The 27,387-nt window shown below is 32.7% G+C and overlaps 1 protein-coding gene across 4 annotated transcripts; it reads left to right on the plus strand.

Moving 5' to 3' along the window:
- The first annotated feature begins 97 nt into the window (after nucleotides 1-97).
- Nucleotides 98-26,784, plus strand: LOC111048704. 4 transcript variants are annotated; one of them, XM_039432798.1, is made up of 20 exons: nucleotides 98-278; nucleotides 3,121-3,321; nucleotides 6,390-6,614; nucleotides 7,725-7,843; nucleotides 8,125-8,327; nucleotides 8,791-8,966; nucleotides 10,550-10,756; nucleotides 13,467-13,688; nucleotides 14,298-14,410; nucleotides 16,513-16,715; nucleotides 17,425-17,591; nucleotides 18,366-18,572; nucleotides 19,369-19,584; nucleotides 20,877-20,986; nucleotides 21,446-21,660; nucleotides 22,422-22,594; nucleotides 23,410-23,616; nucleotides 24,396-24,611; nucleotides 25,395-25,507; nucleotides 26,098-26,442. In XM_039432798.1, exons 3-20 carry the CDS (start codon nucleotides 6,539-6,541, stop codon nucleotides 26,311-26,313), a joined length of 3,159 nt encoding a protein of 1,052 aa, XP_039288732.1. In that variant the 5' UTR covers nucleotides 98-278; nucleotides 3,121-3,321; nucleotides 6,390-6,538; the 3' UTR covers nucleotides 26,314-26,442. The 4 variants fall into 4 exon arrangements, with proteins under 4 accessions (XP_039288732.1, XP_039288734.1, XP_039288731.1 ...); XM_039432797.1 differs by having other exon boundaries at nucleotides 99-278; nucleotides 10,535-10,756; nucleotides 26,098-26,784; XM_039432800.1 differs by lacking the exon at nucleotides 24,396-24,611 and having other exon boundaries at nucleotides 10,535-10,756; nucleotides 26,098-26,784.
- Nucleotides 26,785-27,387: the final 603 nt, after the last annotated feature.

Consider the following 27,387-nt stretch of genomic DNA (forward strand, 5'->3'; position numbering starts at 1 on the left):
AAAAAAAATATTTACCGACAAGAAAATAATAAGACGAAGTGAAAAAATAGTCGATCGAGACAGTCTTGATCCAATACTACTATTTTTGCTCTTTCTCTTTTGAAAAATCAGGAATGATGTAATAGTAGAGCATGTGTGTGATATACCTGTGACAGAAGTGAGAGGCCTGAGTTGGAGTGCAAATGAACAGGCTTTGTTCTATGTTGATACTGCTTCAGCCGAAATTCATACTTATAAGCCATCTACCAAGAGTCTGAGTTCAGCGCATATTGCAAAAGGTACGAAACTATTGGATTTTTATAATGAATTATCGAAGCTATTCAGTATTCAATAACAGCAACAAAAAAGTATTTTCATTGATCAGAATAGTTGACATTATTTATATGAATACCGCGACTTCAACAAAAAATTCATGAGTTCTGAAAAATATTATTAAATAGTTTTATACTATGCGTTAATATAAACATGGTTCAATAATTCTAACTCTTATGTGGATTGCACAAATTGAACTCTGCGTATGTGAATCGAACTCTGGCTGCTGAATATATAGATTTAATTTTATGAATCTATTGAGTACCGATATACAGAGTGATTCATAATTATGGTAAAATATTTTAATACGTGATAGTAGAGGTAAAAATAAAAAAAAAGTTCATATAAACATATATCCATAAACGCTTCATTAGCGAGCTATACAGGGTGAAAGATTTCGCCCGGAATTCAGTTCCTCTGGTGAAATACACCGATGCTGAATTGTTTAGGGACTAGTTTTTGAAAAACTTATGCTGGATTCATATGGAACAATATCTGAAAAATTGAATAAAACTAGTCTGGAAGCTGTAGTGTGAGTAGTTTTTGAGAAAAAAGTTGAAATATGCAAAACATTTAAGTGAAAATACACAGACTTCTACGTTTGATGCCCAATAACTTTCTTTAATGACCAGTAAACAAATATTTTTTCGCAATAAAAATTGTAGAGAATTTAATTCTGAAAAGAATTATGTGAGCTGTGTAAACTAAATTCAAATAAAAGTTGAATAAAATGTATTCTTATGTAGTACATTACACCATAAAAATTTTCTGTTTTATGAGGAGAGAACTAATAACTCATAGGTTGTAGCTGATTGCAAATAAAATATTCGGTTTTTTATGAAAAGTTTTTCTTATATGAAAGTAGCATATCTAAATGACATTAAACTTATACCAAAAGACTAGTTAGATTATGCCATTAAGCTTGGGAGGAAGCTCAAACAGAAGTAGATGATCTCCTATGATTCCTGCCCAAATGTTTACTGAAAATTGATGTTGTGAAAGATTAGGATTGATGGCATGAGGATTCTCAGCTGCCCAAATATGTTGGTTGTGGACGTTAACGATAGCTGTTCTTGTGAAGTATGTTTCGTCAGTAAATAAAACGGTTGTTAAAAAGTTTGGGTTAACAAGTTTTTCTAAAAACCATCGGCAAATACCAGCACGGAGAATACTGTCTCATGGCAATAGAGTATGAACTTCCTGGAGGTGGTATGGATGTAATTGTTGCTCTTTTAGTATCCTCCAAATATTAGATTGATTGACATTAAACTGCACTGACAATTCTCTCGTGCTCTTCTCTGGATGTTCATAAATTTCATTAAGAACTTGTTCTTCTAACTCAACAGTCATAGTAGATCGGGGTCTGCCTGCATAAATGTGCTCTTTGGATATCAAAGAATCTGTTTCAGACAGACGTTGATGAATAGTGGCAAAAAACCTTGATCTTGGACATATTCGGTTAGGAAAGTTCTCTTGATACAAACGTCTTGCTTCAGTACTATTACAGTAGTGTCCCACTCCATACATTAAATGCATGTCAGCTAATTCGGAGTATGAATAATGTCTAAGATTACCTGCCATTTTTTAAAAAAGTAACACTCAACACGAAAGCAAAGTGGAATGGTTACAAATAACTGGTTAATAGATTAAACAAAAACACAGCGCGGTTACAGTAGGCCTAACTTACAGTTTTTTTTTTTTTTTTTTGTTCAACAGTGAGCTAAAGTATTTCTGAAAATAATTTTCAGCTGATAATTTCATTTGAATATTTTCTTATTTAAAACATAATAAATCAGCTGTTTTAAAACAGCTGTTATTAAAATCCATGTTTTATTTGCAATCAGCTACAACCTATGAGTTATTAGTTCTCTCCTCATAAAAAAGCAAATTTTTATGGTGTAATGTACTACATAAGAATACATTTTATTCAACTTTTATTTGAATTTAGTTTACACAGCTTACATAATTCTTTTCAGAATTAAATTCTCTACAATTTTTATTGCGAAAAAATATTTGTTCACTGATCATTAAAGAAGGTTATTGGGCATCATTGGGATATATGTTTATATGAACTTTTTTCTTATTTTTACCTCTACTATCACGTATTAAAATATTTTACCATAATTATGAATCACTCTGTATATATCTTGGGTCCGGTTGCACAAGACCGGTTCAATTTTATTCGTGATTAATTTCACGATTCATGTCTTTTTCGAAGAGAAAGCTTCTCTGATTGGCTCTCGTGGAATTAATCTCGATTTTAATGTAACCGGCTTTTGTGCAACCGGAACTTTTGGTATTTCCTATTATGAGCTGAGACCTGCAGCCTCCCTTTATTATACAAGGCATCCTCGAATGAGTATGATTATAATAATTATTAGTAGAGTGATAGAGTTAATAAATGATCGAAGAGAGGAATATTTGCACTAGTATTAATCATCCTACAGAGATTTTTGCATGTTAATCAAATATGCAATAAATGATAATTAATTCAATACCCCAGTTAATACAGCATGAATGATGCCACTACACGTTCATAAATATAATAATTTCTATTCATTGGTCATAAGTGCTTCAAACAATAATTGCTTATTATTTCAAATAATAATTTTGTATCATTGAATCAATAAATAAATAATTGCCATATAAGGGATATAATAAGGGATCTTAGAGGTAAAGTATTTGGCTATGTATATACAGGCAAAATCATCAAATCTCTTAATTACTTTTGGAATTCATTATCCGAAGGATCTTCAAAAATGTATGATTCAAATCTTCTAACTTTTAATTTTTTCCGTAACTAAAAAGGAGAAGGAAGCTCATTGCTGTTGCCAATTATTGGTCGGAGAGAGAGTTTTCTGATTGCACAGAAGAATTCCTTAGCCAGTGTGAAATGGGATAGACTGAGTGCATCCAGCACTTCCGCGCCAGAAATATTAAGTGCAGTGGAAAAGAGAGAGAATGTCATAGTTTCTGGAAAAGTTGATAAGCATGGACAAATATGGACAGGTAATCAATAATATTGTAACTTGAAATTAAATAGGTAGGCTACCTTACTGTAATCAATTAGCCCACATTTCAACTTCAATTTGGATAGGTAGTAGTCAATAATCAACAGCTTTCTCTGCAATGCGTCAATCTTCAAATTCAAACTTCCCGATTGGTGCAACCAATAGGCAATCATTAGACAAATTTATTGGAGAATTATAAACACATCTATATAAATAAAAATCGAGCCTCAAATTTTGACGTTCAATAACTTTTTTATGTGTGCACCGAATTTGATTATTTATTTTTTTAGTTGCGTTCCTTATGTTCAGGACCAGGTTTATGGCCTATCAAATTTATAATCCGACTTCAGGACTCTTTCCTACGATCCTTAAAAGTTTACATGTTATCCTTATGGGAGAAGATTTGTGAGCTGGCCACACACAGAAATAATCAGCAGTTATAATCATTGCGTCATCCAACAGCCGTCGATAGATGGTAGACAAGAGTGTATGCTGCTCCATAAACACCCATGTATTTCATTCTAAACGCGCCGTCTAAAAACAAAATGACTGTTCTGTGTGTAACCATCCAGCAGTGCGGCCTCAGGTTGAAGACTTACATGCACTAAAGACATAGCTTTGTTTCGAATAATATTTTGCTGTCTTCGGTGTTTATAGAATTAATTTATTTTTAGTTTACTATTTAGTTACATTTATTACATAATATTAGTTATTAGTCACATATATTCAGTTACTTATTCAAACTAATTATTATTCGATCTGTTTTTCAATTTTCTTTCTGATCCACAAAAGTTCAATTCCTAATAATGCCGCGGTACGAACGACGTCCAAACTTGGGTCCTAGAGCTCGAAATGCTGTAAACTCAGAATATGCGTGGGAAAATCAGCAGCAAGGAGATATACCATTCAATTTCCAGCAAGCTTCATTCTACTATAACTCGGCAATCAAGTACAGTTCACGGTCAATTGTTGCTATTGGCACAATGAGCATTGTGTGTCAGTACTGTGAGGCACATAAATGAAGCACCCGGATTGTGTTGCAGCAGTGGTCAAGTCAAATTATTGTTTCAATTGACTCCCCCACAGAACCACTTTATCCATTGGTTTCCGGAAATGAAGCAAGACTCCAAAAATGTTTTGAAAAATATCCAGCAATAAAAAATTGCTTTCAAATGACATCATTTGGGGGAACAACAATTGTTCAGGATGGATTTATGCCTACTTTCAAAATTCAGGGACAAATTTATCACCGAACTGGTTCCCTATTGCCAATTACAGATAATGACTACAAATTTTTGCAAATTTATTCTAAGGGCGATTCATGAAAACAAGTCAATCAGCATTGTGCACACAACACTTCAGTGAAAAGGCCAATCGTTGAACAACTCCAAATATTTTTCCATCAACACAATGAATTGATTGCACCATTCGAGACTGCACTAGACCGCATGCCATCTGATTACCACAAAATTGTCATCAGAGCTGATAAGACACCTGGCAGACAACACCCAAGACGTTTCAATGCCCCTACAATTGACGAAGTAGTCCGGGCGCAAATGTCATGAATAAGGCACTCCTTGGTCATTTTCGAGTAACAGCTGTGGAAGATGTCTCAATTTATTCGTTTGGTCTAGCATGATAAGGATCATGATGATGATAGTGGAAATCACACCTCGGAAACAAGATGGCCGCCAAAATGTTCAGGGTTTTGCTATATCGCTTGTATTTCAATAACCGTTCAAGATATTCATCCGTTTTTTCAGAAGAAAATATTTCAAAAATCTTCCTCTACAAATTTTATTTAAGAAAATTTTCCTCTAAAACGCATATTTTTTTAGTTATAACCTTCAAAAGCCCAAACAAACTTTTTTCTAAATTTCTTCAAATTTCATTCCATTAAAACTTTCTTTGTGCAAGAGATACAGAGAAATTTTGAATCCATGAAATTTAAAGCGTTTTTTCAACTTTGGAACGATATATCTTTATGCGCTGCATGTCAAAAAATTAGTTCTCCAGCGCCCTCCAAATAAAACCCTGCATGATTTCTGGTGCGTTTTTCCATAAGCATAAGGTGACAAGCTAGAGCTATAAAATCGATTCTTTCATGACTACTCAAGAGTTTGAAGCTATATTCACCATAGTAAAAGTTGGTGAAATTGGATAAATGTTTCGGATATTATAGTATGATTATTTTGGAGCTTCCAGATGGCTGAATTGATTCGATATCCTCATGAAATTTTTTGAAATAAAAATTGTAGAGGAAGATTTTGAAATTATTTTCGTCTAAAAGAACGGTTGCATATCTTGAACGGTTATTGAAATACAAGCGATATAGCAAAACCCTGAAAATTTTGGCGGCCATCTTGTTTCCGAGGTGTTTGCCTGTGATTTCGACTCATCATCATCACGGTCCTTATTATGCTAGACCAAACGAAGAAATTGAGACATTTTCCACGTCTGTTACTCAAAAATGACCACGGAATGACATTTTCGCCCGGACTAAAGTGTGTGTGAGTGCTTCCATTCAAACCAATAAGCAACAAGCACCTGGATGCAAAATGCCGCATCACGCCTCCTCAGGTGTGCATCCAGCTAAAGTTTGTCATCAGATGCATTTACTATTCGGCGGTACGAAGTTTGCCGGGCCAGCTAGTAATAGAAATAAACATGATTCCCAATTCCCAATATTGTTGTATATGCCGTACCTATTTTGTATATGTTGCATTCCAATATTGTATAGGTGTTTGTTGATATACAAACATGTATCTTTTCGAGTTCATTGAGATGGAAATATCATAAATTAATTATTATGATAATTTTCAAATTGTTTTATCCAATCCGAGGAAATATGTTAGAAATCACAGTTTAAATTGCAATAAATTGAGTGCATACTTTAAACTTAGGTACCGTATTTAAAAAAATTTTTTTTTCAACATAAATTTTCTACAATCTTTGCACATTCAGATTTAAGGAGATATACTTATATCTTTATTGTTAATTATCATGACTATTCATCGATTACAAACATATAATTCAAAAAGCTCTACGTATTTTATACGTTTCTAGGCACAGCTCCAAAATCTCTCACAACCAACAATTCAGATACAGCAAATAATCTAGGAAATGTTTATCAAATAAGTAATAACTGCAAAGAAATCACTAAGCAGTTGGAAAATGTTGGCTTGCCCAGTGACTTCGAATGGAGTGCTGATGGAATGGTCATGTACTTCATTGATTCCACCAAACAAAATGTTGAAGCATTTGATTTGAATCCTAGGACTGGACTTATTGGTAAAATTCCATTTTCATCTTCTGTATTGATGGGTTACAATTATCATAATTTAAAAAAATCGAAATCGATAGCAAATTGCGATTTTAGTTATAATCATTAGTATTTGAATAAATACAGTAGTATCTCATTCCTTGTGTCTTGGAAATTCTTGCTGGTTTTTGATGTAAGGGTGGTGAAAAAACAATTTTTGGGGAAATTCCAGAGAAGGTCAGTGATGTTTGAAGTAGCGACTGACGACCTCTTATTGCGAGTTCACCTCATTTGTGGGGGAAGCTATCTAGATTGAGTTATCTATCTCATATATACACTGATTGGAAGTGTATACCAGAGTTTTGGTTGAAACTGCATTTTAATCATAGAAAAGTCCTGAATAGTGAGTGATCAACATAAGTAAAGAGCACACAGCAGGACTAAAAAATATTATGGAGAATATTAGAATGATTCACTTCTTCTATTGTATTTTTGTGGTGGGAACGATCAAAGTGGATGCTTTTTCAATGTATAGTGTTGTCTCAGAAACAAGAGCTTCTCATAAATTCTATCGTGAAGAATCTCCACATTAATTTACAATGTTCTAAAACAGTTTCATCTTGAAGCACTTTGATCGTTATTTGAAATTTAATCAATGTGAAAACCTCGCAGTTCCAAAATTCTCGTTGCAAGTATCCAAGTACACATAACGGCAATTTATTCATGACAAGAGCATTAGTCATTGATCAATATTGAATAACAAACAATATTGATTATTCATTAATCAATTAACAGGCGTATAGTTTGTTTTAAAAGAGAATAAGATACATTGATTTGATATGATTTGAATATATACATCATTACTTGGCGTATAGCAAAATTAATATGCATAAGTGATTGATTTTCCAAATCAATCCTAGGCCTAATGCCCCACAGGGTAGAGGCAAAGACGCTGACTGCGGAGGGGGTCTTCAAAAATGGAGGGGTCATCTAGTATGATGAATTTAGGATTTTTAGGAGGAGGGGGTACGTCTCATTGGGTACCCCTGACAGTATATTATTCAGATAGATTAACCATTCTCTAAAAAAAAATACAATATGACAAAGATATGCATGATTAATTTGTGTTTTATTTTTAGCATCATTTACCTGTCGAAATGTTTTCAATTTGACTGACTCTGAAAATGTTGGTAGAATGAGTTCTCTGACAATTGATACGAATGACAAATTGTATGTTGCTGTTTGTACAGTTGGACAGGTGAGGTATACTATAATATTATTGAATCACAGTAGAATAATTATAGTACTATGAGAATAGAGTTATCAAAATGGATATCATGTTATTGTCGCCCCATTAACATTTTTTTTTTGCCTTTACAATAATTTTATTCCGGACTAGTTTACTGAATATGTTATCATTATTAATTATATTTGGAATTTCCCATATAATTATAAATTATTATGTGAAGAGAGCTACAGCCTATATTACGATACTATAGTTACGACATTACAATAAATTACTATTTTTATTTCGATCAGATTCTAGTTGTCAATCCTGAAACCTGTGAGTTGATCAATCGCATCAGTATACCGAACAACGGTATTTCATCTTGTACTTTTGGAGGTATCAATATGGACATCCTTTTTGTTATCACGAGTGATTCTGAGACAAATTCTGGAAAACTGTTTCAAGTTTTCAATCTGGGATGCCAAGGACACCCGTCTACAGGTGCTCTTTTGTGGTGAGCTTTCATTAGTGAAGAAATATCTAAATTTTAGTGTCGAATGAAATATCTGAAGTATATAATGACTGTATGTATTAATCAATGGTCTGATATTCAACATCAGTATTTTTCTAATTCATGATTTAATTGACTTGTCCTAGTTAGGACTAGCATACCGATAATTGAATTCCAATTATTTAAAAAAATTACCCATAAATAGTATCTAGCCTATTATTGTACCGATTTTTTAGGATATGAGATGAGTTTCTAGAATTGTAGTGCATTTGCAATCTCCAGATTCAAGGATATTAAAATCCATTATTCTTAATTTTCTTTGCCAATTTGTGATAAAAATATAAAGAAGAGTTTTTAAAATTAACCAATTGTATTAGAATCAATTGATATTGATACTGGAATAACAACTTTTTAAATTGTGAGTTCGTAATTTTAAAGATGGAACTTCAGTTTTTTCTATTTCTAGGGACGCTTCATTGAAAGTAGAACATTTAGTGGGAGGACTCAGCCAGCCAAGAGGTATCCGTTGGAATGAGAATAATAGATCTCTGCAGTTTGCCGACTCTGCGAAAGGAACTATTCACAATTTTTGTCCTCTCAGTGGAACAATGACTTCGGCCACTATTGGAAATGGTGGATCAGGTACTGGACTGGCTATGCATTTCTCATTCCTTTCTCTGATAGTGACACTGAGATGTTGACTGTGATGAATTGATTATCAATTTAAAAGAAAACGTTTTTTAATACCGTATGTGAGGTGAAATAAAATAAATGTTTTCAGTTCGACATAATCAATTATTTGAGTCAAATAGAGTGGCTCAAATAAATGGTTAAAATTAATTAAGTGGAACTGATAACATTTCTTTTATTTCTCCTTAATATGAATAAGAATTTTTTGATTTAATATGTTTTCTTAATACTTACTTATCCTGGCGCTACAGCTCGATGTGGGCTTTGGCCTCCTCCACAATCTGCCTCCAAGCGTCTCTGTCTGCTGCCTTTCGCCTCCAACCTCTCACTCCCATCGCTCTCAAGTCTCTCTCCACATCCTGCATCCATAGAACCCTCGGCCTCCCTCTTTTCTTACAGCTTCCAGCTTCTTATATAGCATTCTTTGTTTTCTTAATAATTAGGTAATTCATTTTAATTTATTAACCCGGGGGATGAATGAGCAAACATATTAGAATGAATCAGAACAAACTATAAGACTAATAGTCACAATTTTATTTCTACGAGGAAATCAATAATCATTCATCTTGATGATCTTTTTCTAAAGTTGTTAGATTCTCCTACGTCTTGGAAATGTGTATTATGTTTTTTTATCAATACACAATATATTGTCAAATGAGAGCCTGGTTCTATTTATAATATTATTAGAGTGGATGTACCTGTTATATAACATAATTATTTATTGAATGAAACGAGCCTTCTTCTATAATAGAATTTGTAGATGTTTGAAGCAATTATTTCTTTCATTTATTGGTGTGATAATTTATTGAGGTGTTTATAGTATTTTCAATGTTTTTGTTAAAAGTATCATGCATCATCATGGAAGAATGAGACCGACCGGCTTGGAATGAATAACTTTCTAAATAATATATTGGATATCAAAGATTAAACATATATAAAATAAGCAATATTTCCATCATAGATTGACAATGGTGTAATAACCGAAACCGGTCTTTCTAAGTATCAATAAATTTGTGGTTTTTTGATAATTCCTTAGTCTTTTTCATTTGATATATAGAATAAGAGTTGTACACTCTATCGAAGACCGTTAAGATGTTTGATATGGGCTTATTCTTACTTGAAAATGCTAGAAAATATTCGATACTTTTGAGTACTAATTGATAAAAAATGGAAGCGAAAATCGCACATTCAATGCAAATAGGCTAAAATAAACAATGCAATTTTTATTTTTTGTAATTATTTCTTTCTTCCATGTTTCTTATAATTATTATTTTTGTTCACTATTCGTCCAAATAAAGTAACAATTATGATTTTTTAAAAATTATCCAATATTATTCGTTCAATATTCATTCACAAAATCGATAATATTTTTTTTAGATCGCATTCCAATAAATTAATTATTGATTCTATTTAGAAAGAAACATAAGTAGAAAATGCAACATAATATTATTGTTATTTGAACGTGATAATTAGCTACACTTATTTCTTATTAATGAGAAATATAATGTGTTTCTTCATAGGAAGTGAATTTACAGGGTTGATTGTACCAATAGCCGGACAAAAAGACATGTTTGTCATTTCCAGAGCAATGGATTTGTTGATTGCAAAATGGGATAGCGAGAGTTCACAGATATCAACACCTGTCATTCTGATTAACTTGTCAAACTATGAAGCATTTAATAATGGAGCGAAAAATTGGATATGCTCTGGCAATGTAGATCAGAGAGGAAACTTGTGGGCTGGTAAATTTTTCACAATTCAATTTTCTATATGTTTTAATATGCTGGGCTAAAAAATTAATCATAATATATGAACTTCAATCATTTATTGCATCTGTTCATACTGTATTATTTCAACCAGGGCCTACGCGATGAAGCGTAAAGCTACCGTATTCATTGATTCGATTGAATATAATATACCGTATATGACAAAGTTTCATATACATCTATAGTCTGTCCAAACTGCCATGAGCCTTGAAAGATTAAGCCGACCCTCGATCCCTCACGCGCAGGCACACACGCCCGGCCTACCTGCGCAATTGATACTATGTATACTACACGTAGTATACAGGTTGGCAGACCGCCCCTTTACTAACACACACAAAAGGAGACTGCACTTGTGTGAGCGAGTAGCAGGAGGGTTGGCCTGATCCTTCAGAGCTCATGCCTGTTTGAACAGAGTATAGGTCACAATTAATATTCAGTTATATAGCCTATTCAAGTCACAATTCAGCTTTTATTTGAGTCTGATATTTCTCTATCAAACATTTTCATGAGGTTTAAATTTATTTTTTATCGTGTTTGTGTTTTATGCTGTTCCATTAACAACGCAGTACTATGTATTTCATGAATGTCATCGTTCTATGAATGAATCAATCGAAACTGTATTAGTATGAATAATCGATAATAATTTATAATCATTGAGATTATTGGACATATTATATGAAAGGATGATCGATGAGATAAAATTGTAATGTTGTATGATTTCCAATGCAACAATTTGGAATCAAATTTTCAGGAATTTTTGGAATCAAAAATTCCTGAAGCAGGAACTGCTTCAAGAAAATTGGAGTAGTGTTTATAACAGTTGTAACCTAAATTACAAATATAAGCAATTCATTGATACTCTAAGATTTCACATTAGTGTATGCTGTCCAATAAAAAAAGTCAAAGTAAAAAGTAAATTGAACAAAGTAGATGAATGGATAACTGAAGATATTCTTACTCAAAGAAATATTGTTAGGGAAGCTTATGAGGAATTTAAATTAGTGAGGGATGTTCCGAGTGAAGTCAAATACAAATGTCTAAAGAAAAACTATGCAAAAGAAGTGAGGAAAGCTAAGTGTAAGAGAACAGCTGAAATATTAACAACTAGTACCAATTTTAACTCTGCTGTTTGGGAGGTAATTAATAGAAATAGGAGAGCAGCTCAAAAAGATACAGTTACTAATGTCCCTAGGATAATCGATGAACATGGAAATTATATGGATGATAGTATAGACATTTGTAACTTTTTCAATAAGTATTATCAACAGGTTGCATATAATCTCCAAAAGTCACTGAACACTAATACTTGTAATACAACTACATTAAATGCTGAGCCAATTGAAAAGGTATTTAAATTTCATCCATTATCAAGAGACGAGTTGTCAAGAATAATAAAAAAATTTGAATAACAAAAAAACAGTAGGATTGGATGGGGTCTCAAGCAAAATTTTAAAAGAATGTGAAAATGAATTACTGGACCCTTTATTGCATCTCCTTAATACTTCACTAGAGCAGGGTATTTTCCCTGATGATCTGAAACAAGGAAAAATTTTGCCAATTTTCAAGAGCGGTGATTCTGAAAGAGTTGAAAATTATAGACCCATTAGTATCTTTGACAATATTATTTAACAATTATCGCTTATCTTTAACAATTATTTATTAGATAGTCTAGAAATAAATGCTTTTACTGGAGTACAGTCAATTGTCCAATTCTTGAAGCAAAGGCAATTAACAATAAATAGTAAGAAATGTCAATTCCTACAATTCAAAAGTAAATATAATTCAGTAGAGGATAGAGAAATAAATGTGTTTGTAGAGGAAAATGAATTAGACCAAGAAGAGAAAGTAGCATTCTTGGGAATTTTATTGGACAGGAAATTAACATGGCATCCTTACATTGAGAGGATATGTAATAAGATATCATCTGGGGTATTTGTCCTGCGGCAGCTTGCTAGGCTGAATGATAAAAAACTACTGTTAACTGCTTACCATGGACTTATACTATCTCATATTAGGTATGCTATTTTAGTATGGGGTAATTCATCTCAACAAAATATGGACAGGGTGTTTAAGATTCAAAAGAAGGCACTCAGATGTATAGAGAAAGTGAATAGGTTAGACTCTTGTAGGCCTTTATTTAAAAAGCTTGGTCTATTAACTGTGCCATCTTTGTATGTATATGAAGTTGTAATGCATGTGAAAACGAGTGGTGTGATCCAGAATTCAGATGTTCATAAGTATAATACGCGAAACAGAGCAGATTATCATATAATGGGTCACAATAGTAGGTTATTTGAACAAAAACCAGATTATATTGGTAGGAAATTTTATAACAAGCTACCTCAAATCTTGAAAAGTAATGATGATTTGAAGATTTTCAAAAAACAAATTAAAAAATATTTAGTTGATAGAGCTTTTTATAGTGTACAAGAATTCCTTTCAAACCTAAACTAGGTTGAACTACTTAGTGTTAGAATTATTATGTAATAACATGACTTGTCTTATACTCCATGACTGGAGTCTTTAGGACGTAATCTTAAAAAAAAAAAAAAAAATTGAATAAAGTTAGTTGATGATACGGTGTTCAAAATAATATTCATCTGAGTAAGATTTAAACCTATCAAGATCTATCTCATTATCTATCCAATTTCAAGATTATGGACGAATTGTTAAAATTTTGTGACAGGTACAACAGGAATGCATCCAGATAATTTAAAAGATGATATTACCCAAAACAATGGACAAATTTACTATGTACAGAAAGGTCATCAAGTGGTGAGGAAAATTGTAGACCTCTCAATGCCTGCTGGCTTTGTATGGAGTGAAGATGGCAGAAAATTCTTCTTCGTGGACTCTTTGCAATTTACAATTGCAGTTTGTGATTACAACGAAGATACTGGAGAGTTATGTGAGTGACAAATAGTATTATCTGAGAACAATATTTATTATTCTATTGCACTGAATTATTGCTGTTTTTATTTTCATCAGTGTATTTGAATCCAAAGTTTTAGTACCAACGTTTACGGTACTACCTCATTATAATTAATGGAATCTCACTAGAAATAATGACTTATCAATATTAATAATTTCATACAACAATCAAAATAGGTACTGGTACTCAGATTTCAGATATTATTTTTCAAAATGATTAACTTAGCTGATTGAATGATTAAATGATTCCACCTTAGCTCTTCTCCACCTGAGAATAATGTTTTTACATTAGTAGCTTATCATGAAACCTGAAAATGAGAAGATATCTATTTTTTATTTTTTATGGAATATAAATCAAAGTTACATGAATGTTGATGGATGTAAATATAAATGTTGTAGGGAATAGAATCTAATGATGAATTTTATATTTTTGTAATAATCATGTACAGTACCCTATTTCTGTGCTAACTCATACATTCTGTTATTCATTTTAAATTAGTGTGTTACTCTTTTTATTTTTCCCAATCCTACCATATGTGATATTATATAAATTCTCAAATTTATGTTTCCCATTGAATTATTTAAGCTAGCGCTAGAGAATTATTCTGTCTATCGGACCTTAAAATGCATGGCTTTATTGGTGGATTAACGAAGGATACTAATGAAATGCTGTATGCTGCTAACTACTTTGGAGGCCAGGTAACAAATTTTACTACTGATTTTTAATAAATATGATAGCTTCTAGGTCCACTGTACTTGAAATAAAACTGCTGAACAAACAAATCAATAAAATTGAATTATTTCGCTTTTACATTGTCTAGTAGTTTATATTTACTCTAGCTCTGTTTATTATTATGTTATTTATAAACATATTATAGGGAAGAAGTGGGAGGCTTGAGACAAAAGGAGGTTGAAACAGTGCTGTATCACCGATAATTCAAATGGGGGTTCGCTGCTCATTGATACCAGCTTGGAGATATATTGAGCTGTTTTAATTGTTTGATTATGATGGAATTGATTTCTGGTTTCTTCGAAATGACAATTAATGTTTAGGGAGCAATTGACCAATGGGCCATTGCTACTAATGGACCATTGGGCTACCAATGTCTATAGTTTTTTTTTACGGAGGACTAGGTTTATATAATATTAATAGCTGTGCGATATTGATAATAATATCGGTGGTTTAGTGTTTTTAAACTGATATCTCAGTTTTGGAAGAAATAGAGTTTCCTGTAATTTCAATTTAGTGTCTCAAACCTCCTTTCATCTGTCTCAATCCTCCCCTACGAAAGGAGCATTATTGAGATAAAACCCATCAGAATGGTAAATATTGAATGAAAATAATATAACAGTTCTATAACGGACAGGAAATGCACAAATGATACTCAATGGTTGACTGGAGTGGATCTGATGGATAAACAGTTGAATTTTTCAATTAAGAATAATTTATGACATAAAACATGAAAAATGTCTCATGCCTCCCACTTCTCCCCTAAATGAAATATAGTTCGAAGATAAATATGTTGATAGATGTAAATATGAATGTTGTAGAAAATAGAATTTGAGAATGAATTTTATATTCTAAAACTATTCAGAAATTCATTACAGGCTATAGTAGATGCACACTTATATCCACTATATGTGATCCCATGAGTTTTTCCATGGGATTCTTGATAATAATTATTATAATATATTTCATTGAGTTCCCATTGATATTGAATTCCGTGGATAATATTCTCTTCACGTCCGACTAAAATTCTCCGCTTTGATTTTTTTAGTCTACCTACTAGAAAATAATAAGTTTAATCAGTAATTTATGTTTCGATTCGTAAGAGTAAATTAATAAAAAATTGAATAACGTTTGATATGTGAGATTTTTTTACGCCTTGAGATTCTTTATTCTTATTATTTGTTGCACTATTTTTGATTCTTGAGTCTGAATAGGTGGTGCAGTGTAATATATTGATAGCAACTGCTAATATGATACCATTTCACAGGTACTAGTGATCAACTCAACTACTGGACAATTATTCAGAACAATCAAAATTCCGTCAAGTGAAGTCATAGATTGTACTTTTGGAGGCCCCAATATGGAAACTTTGTTCGTACTCACTGGCCGCTCTCAATCAAACCAAACTGCAAGTCTGTATCAAGTCACGAATATTGGTGCAAGGGGATACCCACCCACATGTTTTTTGATGTGAGCTTTGTAAACTTTTTTTTCAATACTTTTATTCATGATTTTTATTGGATTATAATTATTCATGTATAGAAAAAAATGCCTGAGAACGAATACTTTTCACAACTTTTGTGGGTAATGCTTATCAATAAATTGTAGGATTACTTTCGGCCTATGAGACTGAATTATGCAGATTTTTTTCTGTATAAAAATTTAATTGATATTCTCCGCATCTATTTATAATGCATATCCAATGTGTAGCATTACACAAGTGAGTATTGATAATATACAAAATAATTTTGCTTGAATCAATAGATCTGTCTATAGACCTATACCTGAATCTAAATAGAGTTTATTCTTTTATGACATGGTTATAATTTTGCACTTGCGTAATTGCCACATAGAAAATAATAAGTTTAATCAGTAATTTATGTTTCGATTCGTAAGAGTAAATTAATAAAAAATTGAATAACGTTTGATATGTGAGATTCTTTACGAATTTTTTTACGCCTTGAGATTCTTTATTCTTATTATTTGTTGCACTATTTTTGATTCTTGAGTCTGAATAGGTGGTGCAGTGTAATATATTGATAGCAACTGCTAATATGATACCATTTCACAGGTACTAGTGATCAACTCAACCACTGGACAATTATTCAGAACAATCAAAATTCCGTCAAGTGAAGTCATAGATTGTACTTTTGGAGGCCCCAATATGGAAACTTTGTTCGTACTCACTGGCCGCTCTCAATCAAACCAAACTGCAAGTCTGTATCAAGTCACGAATATTGGTGCAAGGGGATACCCGCCCACATGTTTTTTGATGTGAGCTTTGTAAACTTTTTTTCAATACTTTTATTCATGATTTTTATTGGATTATAATTATTCATGTATAGAAAAAAATGCCTGAGAACGAATACTTTTCACAACTTTTGTGGGTAATGCTTATCAATAAATTGTAGGATTACTTTCGGCCTATGAGACTGAATTATGCAGATTTTTTCTGTATAAAAATTTAATTGATGTTCTCCGCATCTATTTATAATGCATATCCAATGTGTAGCATTACACAAGTGAGTATTGATAATATACAAAATAATTTTGCTTGAATCAATAGATCTGTCTATAGACCTGAGTTTATTCTTTTATGACATGGTTATAATTTTGCACTTGCGTAATTGCCACATAGAAAACAATATTTTGAAAATTCTAGGCTGTAATTCATTTAAAGACTGATTGGATTCAGATGTATGTTACAATAATAATAAAAATGATTGGAACTGTTTCAATTAATTGGACAATATATGACTGGATTTATAATAGGCCTTCTTGTTTTCAGTTAAGGCGTGATATTCATTTTATTAGTATCCACATCGAGTGCTTGATTTACTTTGATTCAAGATTCATATCATTGCAGTTTATTATTCTGTGTTATAATTTATCGTATTAGAAGCTTGATTACGAATATACGAAAATACATCTGAATATTGTTCAAATCCAATGTTGATTTAATTAAAATTGTGTGTTCTACAAGGGAGAACTCTTTGAGAACAGAGCCTGTCACTCCTGCATTGACATACGGAAAAGGAGCTTTTTGGGATGAGGATGAGCAGCTTCTTTACTTTTGTGATTCATCCCAAGGAACTATACACAGTTACAATCCCGCCACTGATCGATATGTAACAGCTCAGGTTGTTGGAGGTATTCTATATATTGAATTATCATCCCATAGTAACATTATTTTATAATAATTAATTTTTTCCAACAAATCGGAACATACAACAAACAACATAAAGGTTATAAAGTCACCTCAGAGTACCTGCTTTAGTAAGCGATTCAAAGTACCGGCATTCAAATCCTTAAGTAAGCCAAGAAATTTACAATTGCATCATTTCAGCATTTGAAGATATCACTGTTATTGATATATTATGAAATAATTGATTTCATGAAAATTGGTTCAAAACGTAGATGTACGCTACAGTATATAAAATTTTCATAAATGATTGCTAATCAATACGGTACTGTATTTGAAGAGGAACAGATCAATGCTTGTTTTAGCCTACAGTACCTTCTAGCATTAATTAAATAATATAGAAATAAAATTAGCATCGTGAATCATTCAATGCATCAACCAAATACATAATTTATCTAAACTCCACTTTATAGGTTACTTGATTGAATAAATAAAAATTACATTCTCCCATATTAAATTGATGAAAACAATTTTGTGTCAACTATCTGTTCATAAGCATTTCAGTTTTTATTATGGAGCCAACAATATAAAAGTACACATGCAATCATCCTATCACTCATTATAAATCATACAGTTGAGACCAAAAAATTATAATTATTTACGAATATACTTTATTAATTTTTTGACTTAATTTCTGTTTTCAATAATGAATGCATTATGACGATGGTCAATAACTCTAATCATTGATGGCTTCATGTTAATCAATGACTTGATTTTTGCAGCCGAAAAATCAAACACAAACATAATAATTCCTCTGAAAGGGCTGAAAAATAGATTCTTGCTGGGTTTGAACAACGAATTGTGCACAGTGCATTGGGATGGGAAGAGTGCTGAGACCTCTGCACCTGACAAATCAGTTTTTGTCGATCGGAAAATGGGCATCAGGTTCAATACTGGAAAAGTTGATTCGAGGGGCAGACTTTGGGCTGGTGAGAGTTCTACAATTTTAACAGATTTAATTTCTACCTAGGATTAGATGGCTATTTCGTTTATAAAGATAAAAATAGGAAATTAAAGATATATATCATTCTCCATTGAAGATTCAGATAAAGATGAAATTGCAATATTATTTGTAAATTGATCAGTTGCGACTTGAAAATTCTGACACCAGACCTGGGGGTTTCTAGATTCTAGAATCTAGTAGGGGGTTTCTAGATTCTTCCAGCGCGTTCGGGTTCGGCGCACGGAGTTGTCGACCAATGAAAAACGCAGTCTGGAAGTTTCTGGCAGTCTTGCGTGCGCTGTGATTGGTCGGACGCGTTCGCCACTTCCAGTTACTTCTCGAGACTTCGGTTGGCCTATATAGAATGGCGCGTATTTCACTCAGCAGTCAGTTGAGAAACTAGAATCGAATCGATCGCTACTTCTAATCGTGGCAGAAGTGATATAGACTTTTTTAGTTGTTTATACAGTTATTATTCTTTGTGACAGTTATTTTTATATAGTTATTTATAATAATTTAGTGACTTGACAAACGCTTGTGATATTTCTATATAGTTTATTAGGTAGCTTATAAGTCTATAGTTGTGTGTAGTTTTACTCCCGTGTGTTATAGTGTAATAAGTAATAGCTAATCAGTATAAATCAAGTGTTTTATTAGTGTAGAAAGCCGCAAAAATATATTATTATATTATAGGCCTAGCTAGACATTTCTAATGCTGTATAACTTTGAAAGTTGTGTTCCAAAATCATTCAAATTCCATTCTATTTCCCGCTGAATTTCAGGAACTACAAGCACAGAATGTTCAGATCTGCTGTTAAGAAGTGGGAGGGAGGGCAGTCTTTATTGCTTGGATCGGTTGAGAGTAGTGGAGAAATTCACAGCCGTGGCCAAAGTGAGTGGCCTCGAATGGAGCAGCGACCATAAGCGACTATTTCTGGTCGACACCATTAAATCGAGGGTCGAATGCTATGATTATGATGAGAGAAATAGCAGTGTTAGTGAGTAAACAGTCATGAATTAGCCTATACCTCAACCTTTTGAGGTGTACCAAACTTTTAAATTTTCATCCAGGATAAAAGCAATGGGTAAATTTAGCTTATCTGAAGTTGTGAATTCATTGTCTGGAGCTGTTACCACAATTTAAGTTTAGATGAATTTGAATACATCATTTGAGTACATAGGCACACAGCTCTAGAAAAAAACTCCATTCTACTCTGGATAACGTTATTTTTATAAATTACCTGCAGCCATCAAAAATCTAGATTCAATAAAGAAATTCAAACTAACAGTCACAGAAATTCTAGTAGAGAAAGCCCTATACTCTGCTGCCGAATTTTAATTTGTGAAAAGGGGCTGTAGAGTCTAACTTAACTTTTTGTGACTTTAATTTCCATGCGAATTTGATGAGATACATCATGGAGTGTATTTATTTATTTTACTTTCAAGATCTTAGAGCTAAGTCTTTTAAATATAATTTTGTTCTAGTATTGACATGTCACCAGTCAAATGAGTGTTACTCAAAAATTGATGTAATGTGATGATAAATAAATGAAAAACGAAAATGAAAAAGTTATTGAAATATAGCAACTGTACACTTTATCATGATAAGGATCTTCTGACTTATATGGCCTATGTTGGCATAGACTATTCTCAATATTTCAACATTCATATAATGTGAATTATCCCTCGGTATTTAGATGAAAACGGTAGGTGTCACGTGAAGGTGCGTACAGATATACGCGCCTCCAACACGCTCCGCCCTCGTTCCGCCATCGCTCCTCACTCGCACCGATCATGAACGTTACGGGAGATGTTAGCTCTTCTCGCGTTCCACTCTTGCTCCCCGGTCGATCATCAATCGATCTGCTCGAGTGACGTTCGATTGCGGAGCAGAGCGAAAGTCTGTACGCACCTCTATGTATGCGCAGTAGCCAGCCCGCTAGATTGCGTCATCGCCACCAACCGATGTTTTTAACACCTATTGACAATTTATGAAACTTATTTGTTGAAAAAATATTATTGGATATAAAATGACGTCAGATACACAGGAAATTTAGCAGAAACATGCGCGTGACACTTGACACCTACCGTCTTCTTCCATATAGGCTACTGTGATTCATCTGTGATGAATATACTCTGATTCATAGTGGTCTTTAGTATAGTAGGCTACTAAAATACGTTTCTGTTATTTCTAAACATTCCCGTTTGATTGATGGATTCAAGAGATTTCATATTTGATTTAGAAAAATCCAATTCAAGTTTGATTTAATTAAATGATTTTCCTCTACAGGCAATGGCAAAATAATATATAAGCTGGCTGAACTGAAGAGAGGTATTTTGTATTCAATGACAATTGATATGAATGATACACTCTACGTTTGCAATAACCATGGAAGTCAGGTAGGCTATGTTGTTCACTTATCAAAATTACGTTTATGCCTGTGTACTCTTAATATGCTTGTGAAATAAGTTTCACTTCCATCTGCCCATTCATCAAGTTGATAAAGCATATAAGCTAAAATTTATTAGAAACTCAGATTCTTTTTGAATTGTCCTGAGTTAAATATTTCAATCACTTAACTCTGGACTTATTCTCAATATCCCACAAATATCTAATAAGTTTCACAGGTTAGGGTATATACTTACTCTTATGAGAAGATGAGAATGATATTGGGACGTTTTTTTATAAAACCATACTATATTATATGAGTTTAATACATCATTTGATGAGGATATAAAATTAATTTACTGAATTTCTGAAATAATTCTTCCTTTCGTTGGACAAGAATTGTAATTACAACTATTGCAAGAGAACCCAAATATAAACGTCAATTAATACTTTTTACCAAATTTTCGCAGATTCTGATGATAGATTCGGTAACAGGCAAGCTGTTGCGTACACTGAGTATCCCCGCCAGCGAGATATTGTCGTGTGCTTTTGGAGGCTCCAATTTGGACACACTCTATGTGACTACTGGCAACTCCAACCCCAGCTCTGAGTTCCCACATGCTGGAAGCGTATTTGCCATCACTAACATTGGAGTAAGAGGTGTGTCGTCTAGAAAGTTTATCGTGTGAGTATGAAATTTTTTTGTATTTCATCAAAATTATGTGCTGTAATTTGGCGTTGTTTATATAGTATTGAATAATAATTGATAATAAACTACGTAATAATTTACTTTATTGGAATAAGTAAATATGACGGTACCAAGTCTCTCCATACATGATGGAATTATTAATTTATATTGATGAATTGTTCCTCTTCCAGAACCCTAGATTAATTAATATTAGAAAGTGAAAAAATTATTCAGTTATCAAGGAAGTTATTTATCTATTGAATAATTCTTAGTTGAAACTTTTCTGATACCGGTACACCTAATAATATTACTTAATCTGTAAGACATCTGTAATTGATAATAAATTTAAACGTATGTCTGAAGTAGTCCATTATTTCCACAATCTCTCGTTGTTCAATAAGACATGATAATAATGTATCTAACCCGATAAATTGCATGAATGAATGATGTGGAATATAATTATATTATCATAGAGTATGTTAATTAGTGTTTCTAGATATAAGAACTAACCCCTCTTTTTCAATTGGACATTATATAATAAGCGAATTTTTCCTGCACAGTACCGGAAATTTAGCAAGCAGTACCTTTTATTTTGTATTATATAATATTGTGTTAGTAATATTGCAAAATCTCTTTCATTACACATTCAGGCTTATTGCAGTTGTCTATAATGTTCATCTCAATCAACTTGTTATGCTTTTTTGTCAGGATAAATGATTATTAAAATGATTTGAATAGGTTTGCTTCCCTCTTTTCAGAGAGGAGTCTATCAGAGCAGAGCCAGTAACTACTGCGTTTACATTAGCCTCAGCACCACACTGGCATGTCAATAAACAGGTGTTATACTTTGTAGCAACACAAGCTGCCACACCCTTGTTCTGTAGCTATTCACCCTCTACCAGTAAATGCTGTTTTGCTATTGTGGGAAATGGTGGGTATTGTGAAAGAAAAAAAGAGTAATAGAAATTATCAATTTGAAATTGGCTTTCATTGAAATGAATAGCTTGCTTGAAGCATAAACAGCATTGCATTCAACAGCTTGCTTGAAAAATAGCCATCCAAGAAATTAAACATACACTAAATATTAATAAAAGACATAATAATTAATAAAATTGTTTATGGACTTTTCCTACAGGGTTAGGCCAACAAAAATTGCATCTATAATGGATTGTCACTGTGCAATGGGACTATTATCACAGATTGTCATAATTATTGTTATCATTGTCATCATAATTACAGATTGTGATTATTGTCTATGATAATCCTTTATTATCTTTTAGGATTGAGAAAACATTTCCATACTCAACTATGTGAAATATTAATGAGTGTAGAATGTTCTTCAGTATTTATCCTTGATATGGTAAATAGTTTGTTATTGATTATTTATAGTTTGAAAGCATCTCTTATTTTCCCTCTTCCCTCAATTCAAATACGAGATTTACGTCTATTATCCTATTTGAATCCTCATAGGGTCATAAAATGTCAAAAGAGAGTAAGCACAAGATCGGAATGCCTTATCAATTCCAAAAAAAACAATATTTGGGAAAATAATTCAAAGCCAATTTTTTGATATTTTTAAAGGATAACCTGTTGATAATCCATCGTCTGTTCAGCCACTACCTCCGTAAACAGAGGTTCAGCAGACATGATCGCTTAGATTAGAATATGTTCCACGGAGCTAATCTAATTTTGTAATTTCAGTGATTTTGATGCGTCTCATTGAACAATAACTTTATTGTTTCTCAGGTACCCACACCCCAACTATGCTAATACCAGAGACCAGTCAGAAAGACGCTTTCTTGGTGATCATAAGGAACCAGCTAGCCGTTGTAACATGGGATGGAGTGAGTAAGCGCACATCTGAGCCCTGCTTCATAGCTGACTGCGACTCGGAACTGCAAGCCAAGAGACTCAGTGTGGGCAAAGTCGATCCTCAAGGACGCTTGTGGTCGGGTCAGTGGTTCGGAGTTCACATAAGAGTGTAGATTTGAGCAAATAATGTAACCATTCCTTTTAGTTTCCGGTGTTTGGATTTCGAACCCACTTTGAAAATAATTGGATCCTTAAGAACATCATTGATTCCTTTGTCGATATTTTTTGGAAAGTTATAATTTTTTAGAAGTTGAGGGGGCAAGTAGTTTCCGTATTTAATCATTTGAATTATATAAGCGCTGTGCTTTTTTCAGTTGAAAAATTTAGTTTCACTAAATGAATAGCTTCTAGTATTATAAATCTTCTTGCTAATCCAGCATCACTATATAAGTTAAAAGGAAAAGCTTCAGCTTCAAAATATCTGTATGGTAGTCTGAAACAACACTTGATCAGCTTGATGCTTCAATTAATACAGATTTATTTGAAAATATAATAGGCTACACTGAAATATATACGGTATTTCTTCAATCTATTCGATACATAACTTCCTAAAACAAAAATTGGGAATTCACTAAGAGGAAATGGAGAATTTCAGTTCAGGGAGTTGAAAAGATCTTATCATATTGAAAAAATTGGTAAACATTTTTATTTCCTACTGGCATATGTAGCTTGATGCATATTGCATTATCCTCTGAGCAAGAAGTTATAGTTACGTATCACAGTGGATGACGTTTGAGAGTGATGCATCAGTAAAGTTCTTTGAACTTCATTGAAATTGGAAATTATACTCTTAATTTCAAAATTATGTGAAATTGATTATAAATCACACTAATTACCACTGATTACTGATTCATCTAAAGGTGCTACTTGCAACCAATTTGAAACGAGAGCACAGGAAAGGGAAGTGGAAAATCTATTGCAAAATGATGAGAAAAATGGAAATTTAAAATGGAATGAACTGGCTGTCTCTACTCAAGGCTTGGAGTGGAGTGTGGACGGAAAAACGTTCTACTTTGTCAATCCTCAAAATTTTGGAGTTGACTCTTTTGATTTTGATCCATCAACTGGGATTATTTGTAAGCAATTGAATCAAATTAAATAGAATAAGTATTTTCAATTTGATTTTGTTGCTTTTTGTGTAGTTGAGAAGTTGATATTGTGGTAACTATTCATATTGAATGAAAAAGACTAAGAAATTGTCAAAAAACCACAGATTTATTGATACTTGGAAAGACCGGTTTCGGTTACTACACCATTGTCAATCTCTGATAAACTCAGAACTGACAATGATAACTGTTTATCAGAGATTGACAATGGTGTAATAACCAAAACCGGTCTTTCTAAGTATCAATAAATCTGTGGTTTTTTGACAATTTCTCAGTCTTTTTCATTCAATAATTTTGTTGCGTTGTGGCTGAGACATACCAATATCTCAATGACTATAATAATGACATTGATATTACAAGGAATGAGGTTATATACCATAGTCATGGAATTCTCTTGTAACGTATGATGACTAATGGATCATTCTCAAATGGGAGTGCTTCAGATCTGCGAGTACCAATTTGTCTTGTGTATGAACATAACCTGGAAGGTTTCTTCAATTAGGTTTTGAAGGTAAAGGTGAAGGTTAGGGAAGTTGAGTTTTAGCTTTTAAATTTGAATGGCAAAATGTTGGTATTATTTGAAATGTGTTGTGTAATTTCAGATGATAAACACAAATAACGAAAAGTTGAAAAACTTGCACATTTGAGATATTGCACTTACGAATACCATCCTTCTCAAATAAATATACGGTAAATATACCTTCTATATACTAGACATCTAGAGAAATAACTAATTGTCATGGATGTTTTCAGCCAACAGAAAATGTGTATTCAAAATGGAAGATTACAACATTTCTGGATCGTTGGATGCAATTACCATTGACATTGATGGAAATCTCTACATTGCCAATAATATGGAATCTCAGGTGATTAATAATTGATTTTCCAGCGCAATAAATAACTTATAATGTCTAAAAAAATATAACATGTATCTGCCCCAATCCCTGATTTGAATTATTTGTTAGACCTAATCTTTTAGTTTGTAGCCTAGTTGTTATCAAACACTAGCTTGTATTCATAGTAGGCCTGACACTCCTTTATAAGTAGGCTCACTCCTAACAGTCTCTATTTAACTAGATTAGATTAGATTTCTTTATTTATGTATGTTAATACTATAATATTTACTGGCTTATACACTAATTTACATTAAATGACGATAATGCTAGTTATTCAACGAATTTCACAAAGTATAAATAATTAAGTATAGATAGGAGTGAACTGAACAGAATTCATGATTCCAAGTTATTATGAAACATGAGCTAAGGTATATCTGAATATGTTCAAAAATGAAATATTTTTAAAATGATGATTGATTAGAAAAGTAATTATTTCAATGTGAATTAGTAGAAATAAAAATGAAAGTTGAGTATTGCTCTTTGTTATGAATGATTGATTTCTCTAAGAGCTGATTCATTCGTCTGATGATTGATCGATCTCTCGGATTGTTTTTGCACAGATACTGGTGGTCAATCCAGAGACGGGATCCATTTTGTCAAAAATTCTTATACCAGCAACTGGGATAACAGGCTGTGCTTTTGGAGGAGCAAACTTGGATATACTCTATGTAACAACTGGACAAAATTGTGCCAATTCAAGGCCTCATGCTGGCAAATTATTTCAAGTGAAACATCTCGGTGTAAAAGGATTACCAGGGAGAAGTGTAACATTATAATTGCTTTTGGATTCAAGTTGAAGAGGAACGAATTAATGTATGAAGATAAATTTTAAGGTTTTTTTGTGATTATTGTCCAATTAAACCTTTCTTTCTTTAAATAATCATGAATTAAATTATTTTTATAGTATGGCGAATGGTATAATTATTTAGTAAACTTTACAGCATGTGGAGTTTTATAACTCATGGCCGTTTTATGTAGTAAAACCTATACATTTACCTATCTATTATTTACATGCAGAATCACAATCTGTCTCATTATATAGCTCATTAGTTAGCAGTGATTTAAAGTGAAAATTACCACTAAAGAATTAATAAGGACTGTTGATTCTGGTGTGCCGAGCACTGTTTTTAATTCAGGCCTTTTCCCAATTTATAATAGTAAATATTTAATACGCAATAGACTGGAGCCATTATTGTAAGTGAGTTAGCGTAATGAATTATTTTCTCTCTCTATTATGAACCGCCATGACTTCGAGTTTCCCAGGATAGATATTTAAAAATTGTGGCTTCGAGTCGTCGATGAATGTAGATTATGGAATTATCTCTCAAACTTAGCCTTCCTGTCGCGACATAGAGTAAAACAGCAAGATATTACAATTATAACAAACTAATGATTTCGCAGTTACTATTTGGTCCTTAGGCTCTGGAAGCCACGCGACGATTGGTCAATTTGTTTCCCCACCTTTTATATCGCACCAATAGGAGAACAGATTCTAGTGGAGTAAAGCCTCAAACCAGACCTGGCATTGTTCGAAAAGCATCAGTTCGCGAGTAACCGTTTGAGAGCGAATATGTATCCGCAAAGCTTTTTATTAAATATTCTATTATATACTTCCAAGTAGATAAGGCCAAGTGGCACAGAGGTTCATCTTCGTCACTGTGATTAATGGATTAGATTGCTTAAATATTGCCATGCCTTGATTTCATTGTATGTGCGGTGTGTGGATAGATAGCATCGCCCAATAACCGCTAAGGTACGTAAAATGTTGAAATATAATTTGGGAATCCGAGTCTTGTTAATCTACCTTCTGTTGATAAAAGTACTGTTGTTATTCTAATGTGAAGTCCCAG

This window comes from Nilaparvata lugens, chromosome 7 (assembly GCF_014356525.2).
Source record: "Nilaparvata lugens isolate BPH chromosome 7, ASM1435652v1, whole genome shotgun sequence".
Classification (NCBI taxonomy): Eukaryota; Metazoa; Arthropoda; class Insecta; order Hemiptera; family Delphacidae; genus Nilaparvata; species Nilaparvata lugens.

Bases quoted from the DNA above. Each gene is read 5' to 3' on its own strand.
- LOC111048704 (XM_039432797.1), top strand. From the start codon at position 6,539: ATGGTCATGTACTTCATTGATTCCACCAAACAAAATGTTGAAGCATTT. The intron at 6,615-7,724 runs GTAAAATTCCAT...TTTTATTTTTAG, and splicing joins TCCTAGGACTGGACTTATTG to CATCATTTACCTGTCGAAAT. The intron at 8,967-10,534 runs GTACTGGACTGG...GTTTCTTCATAG, and splicing joins TATTGGAAATGGTGGATCAG to GAAGTGAATTTACAGGGTTG.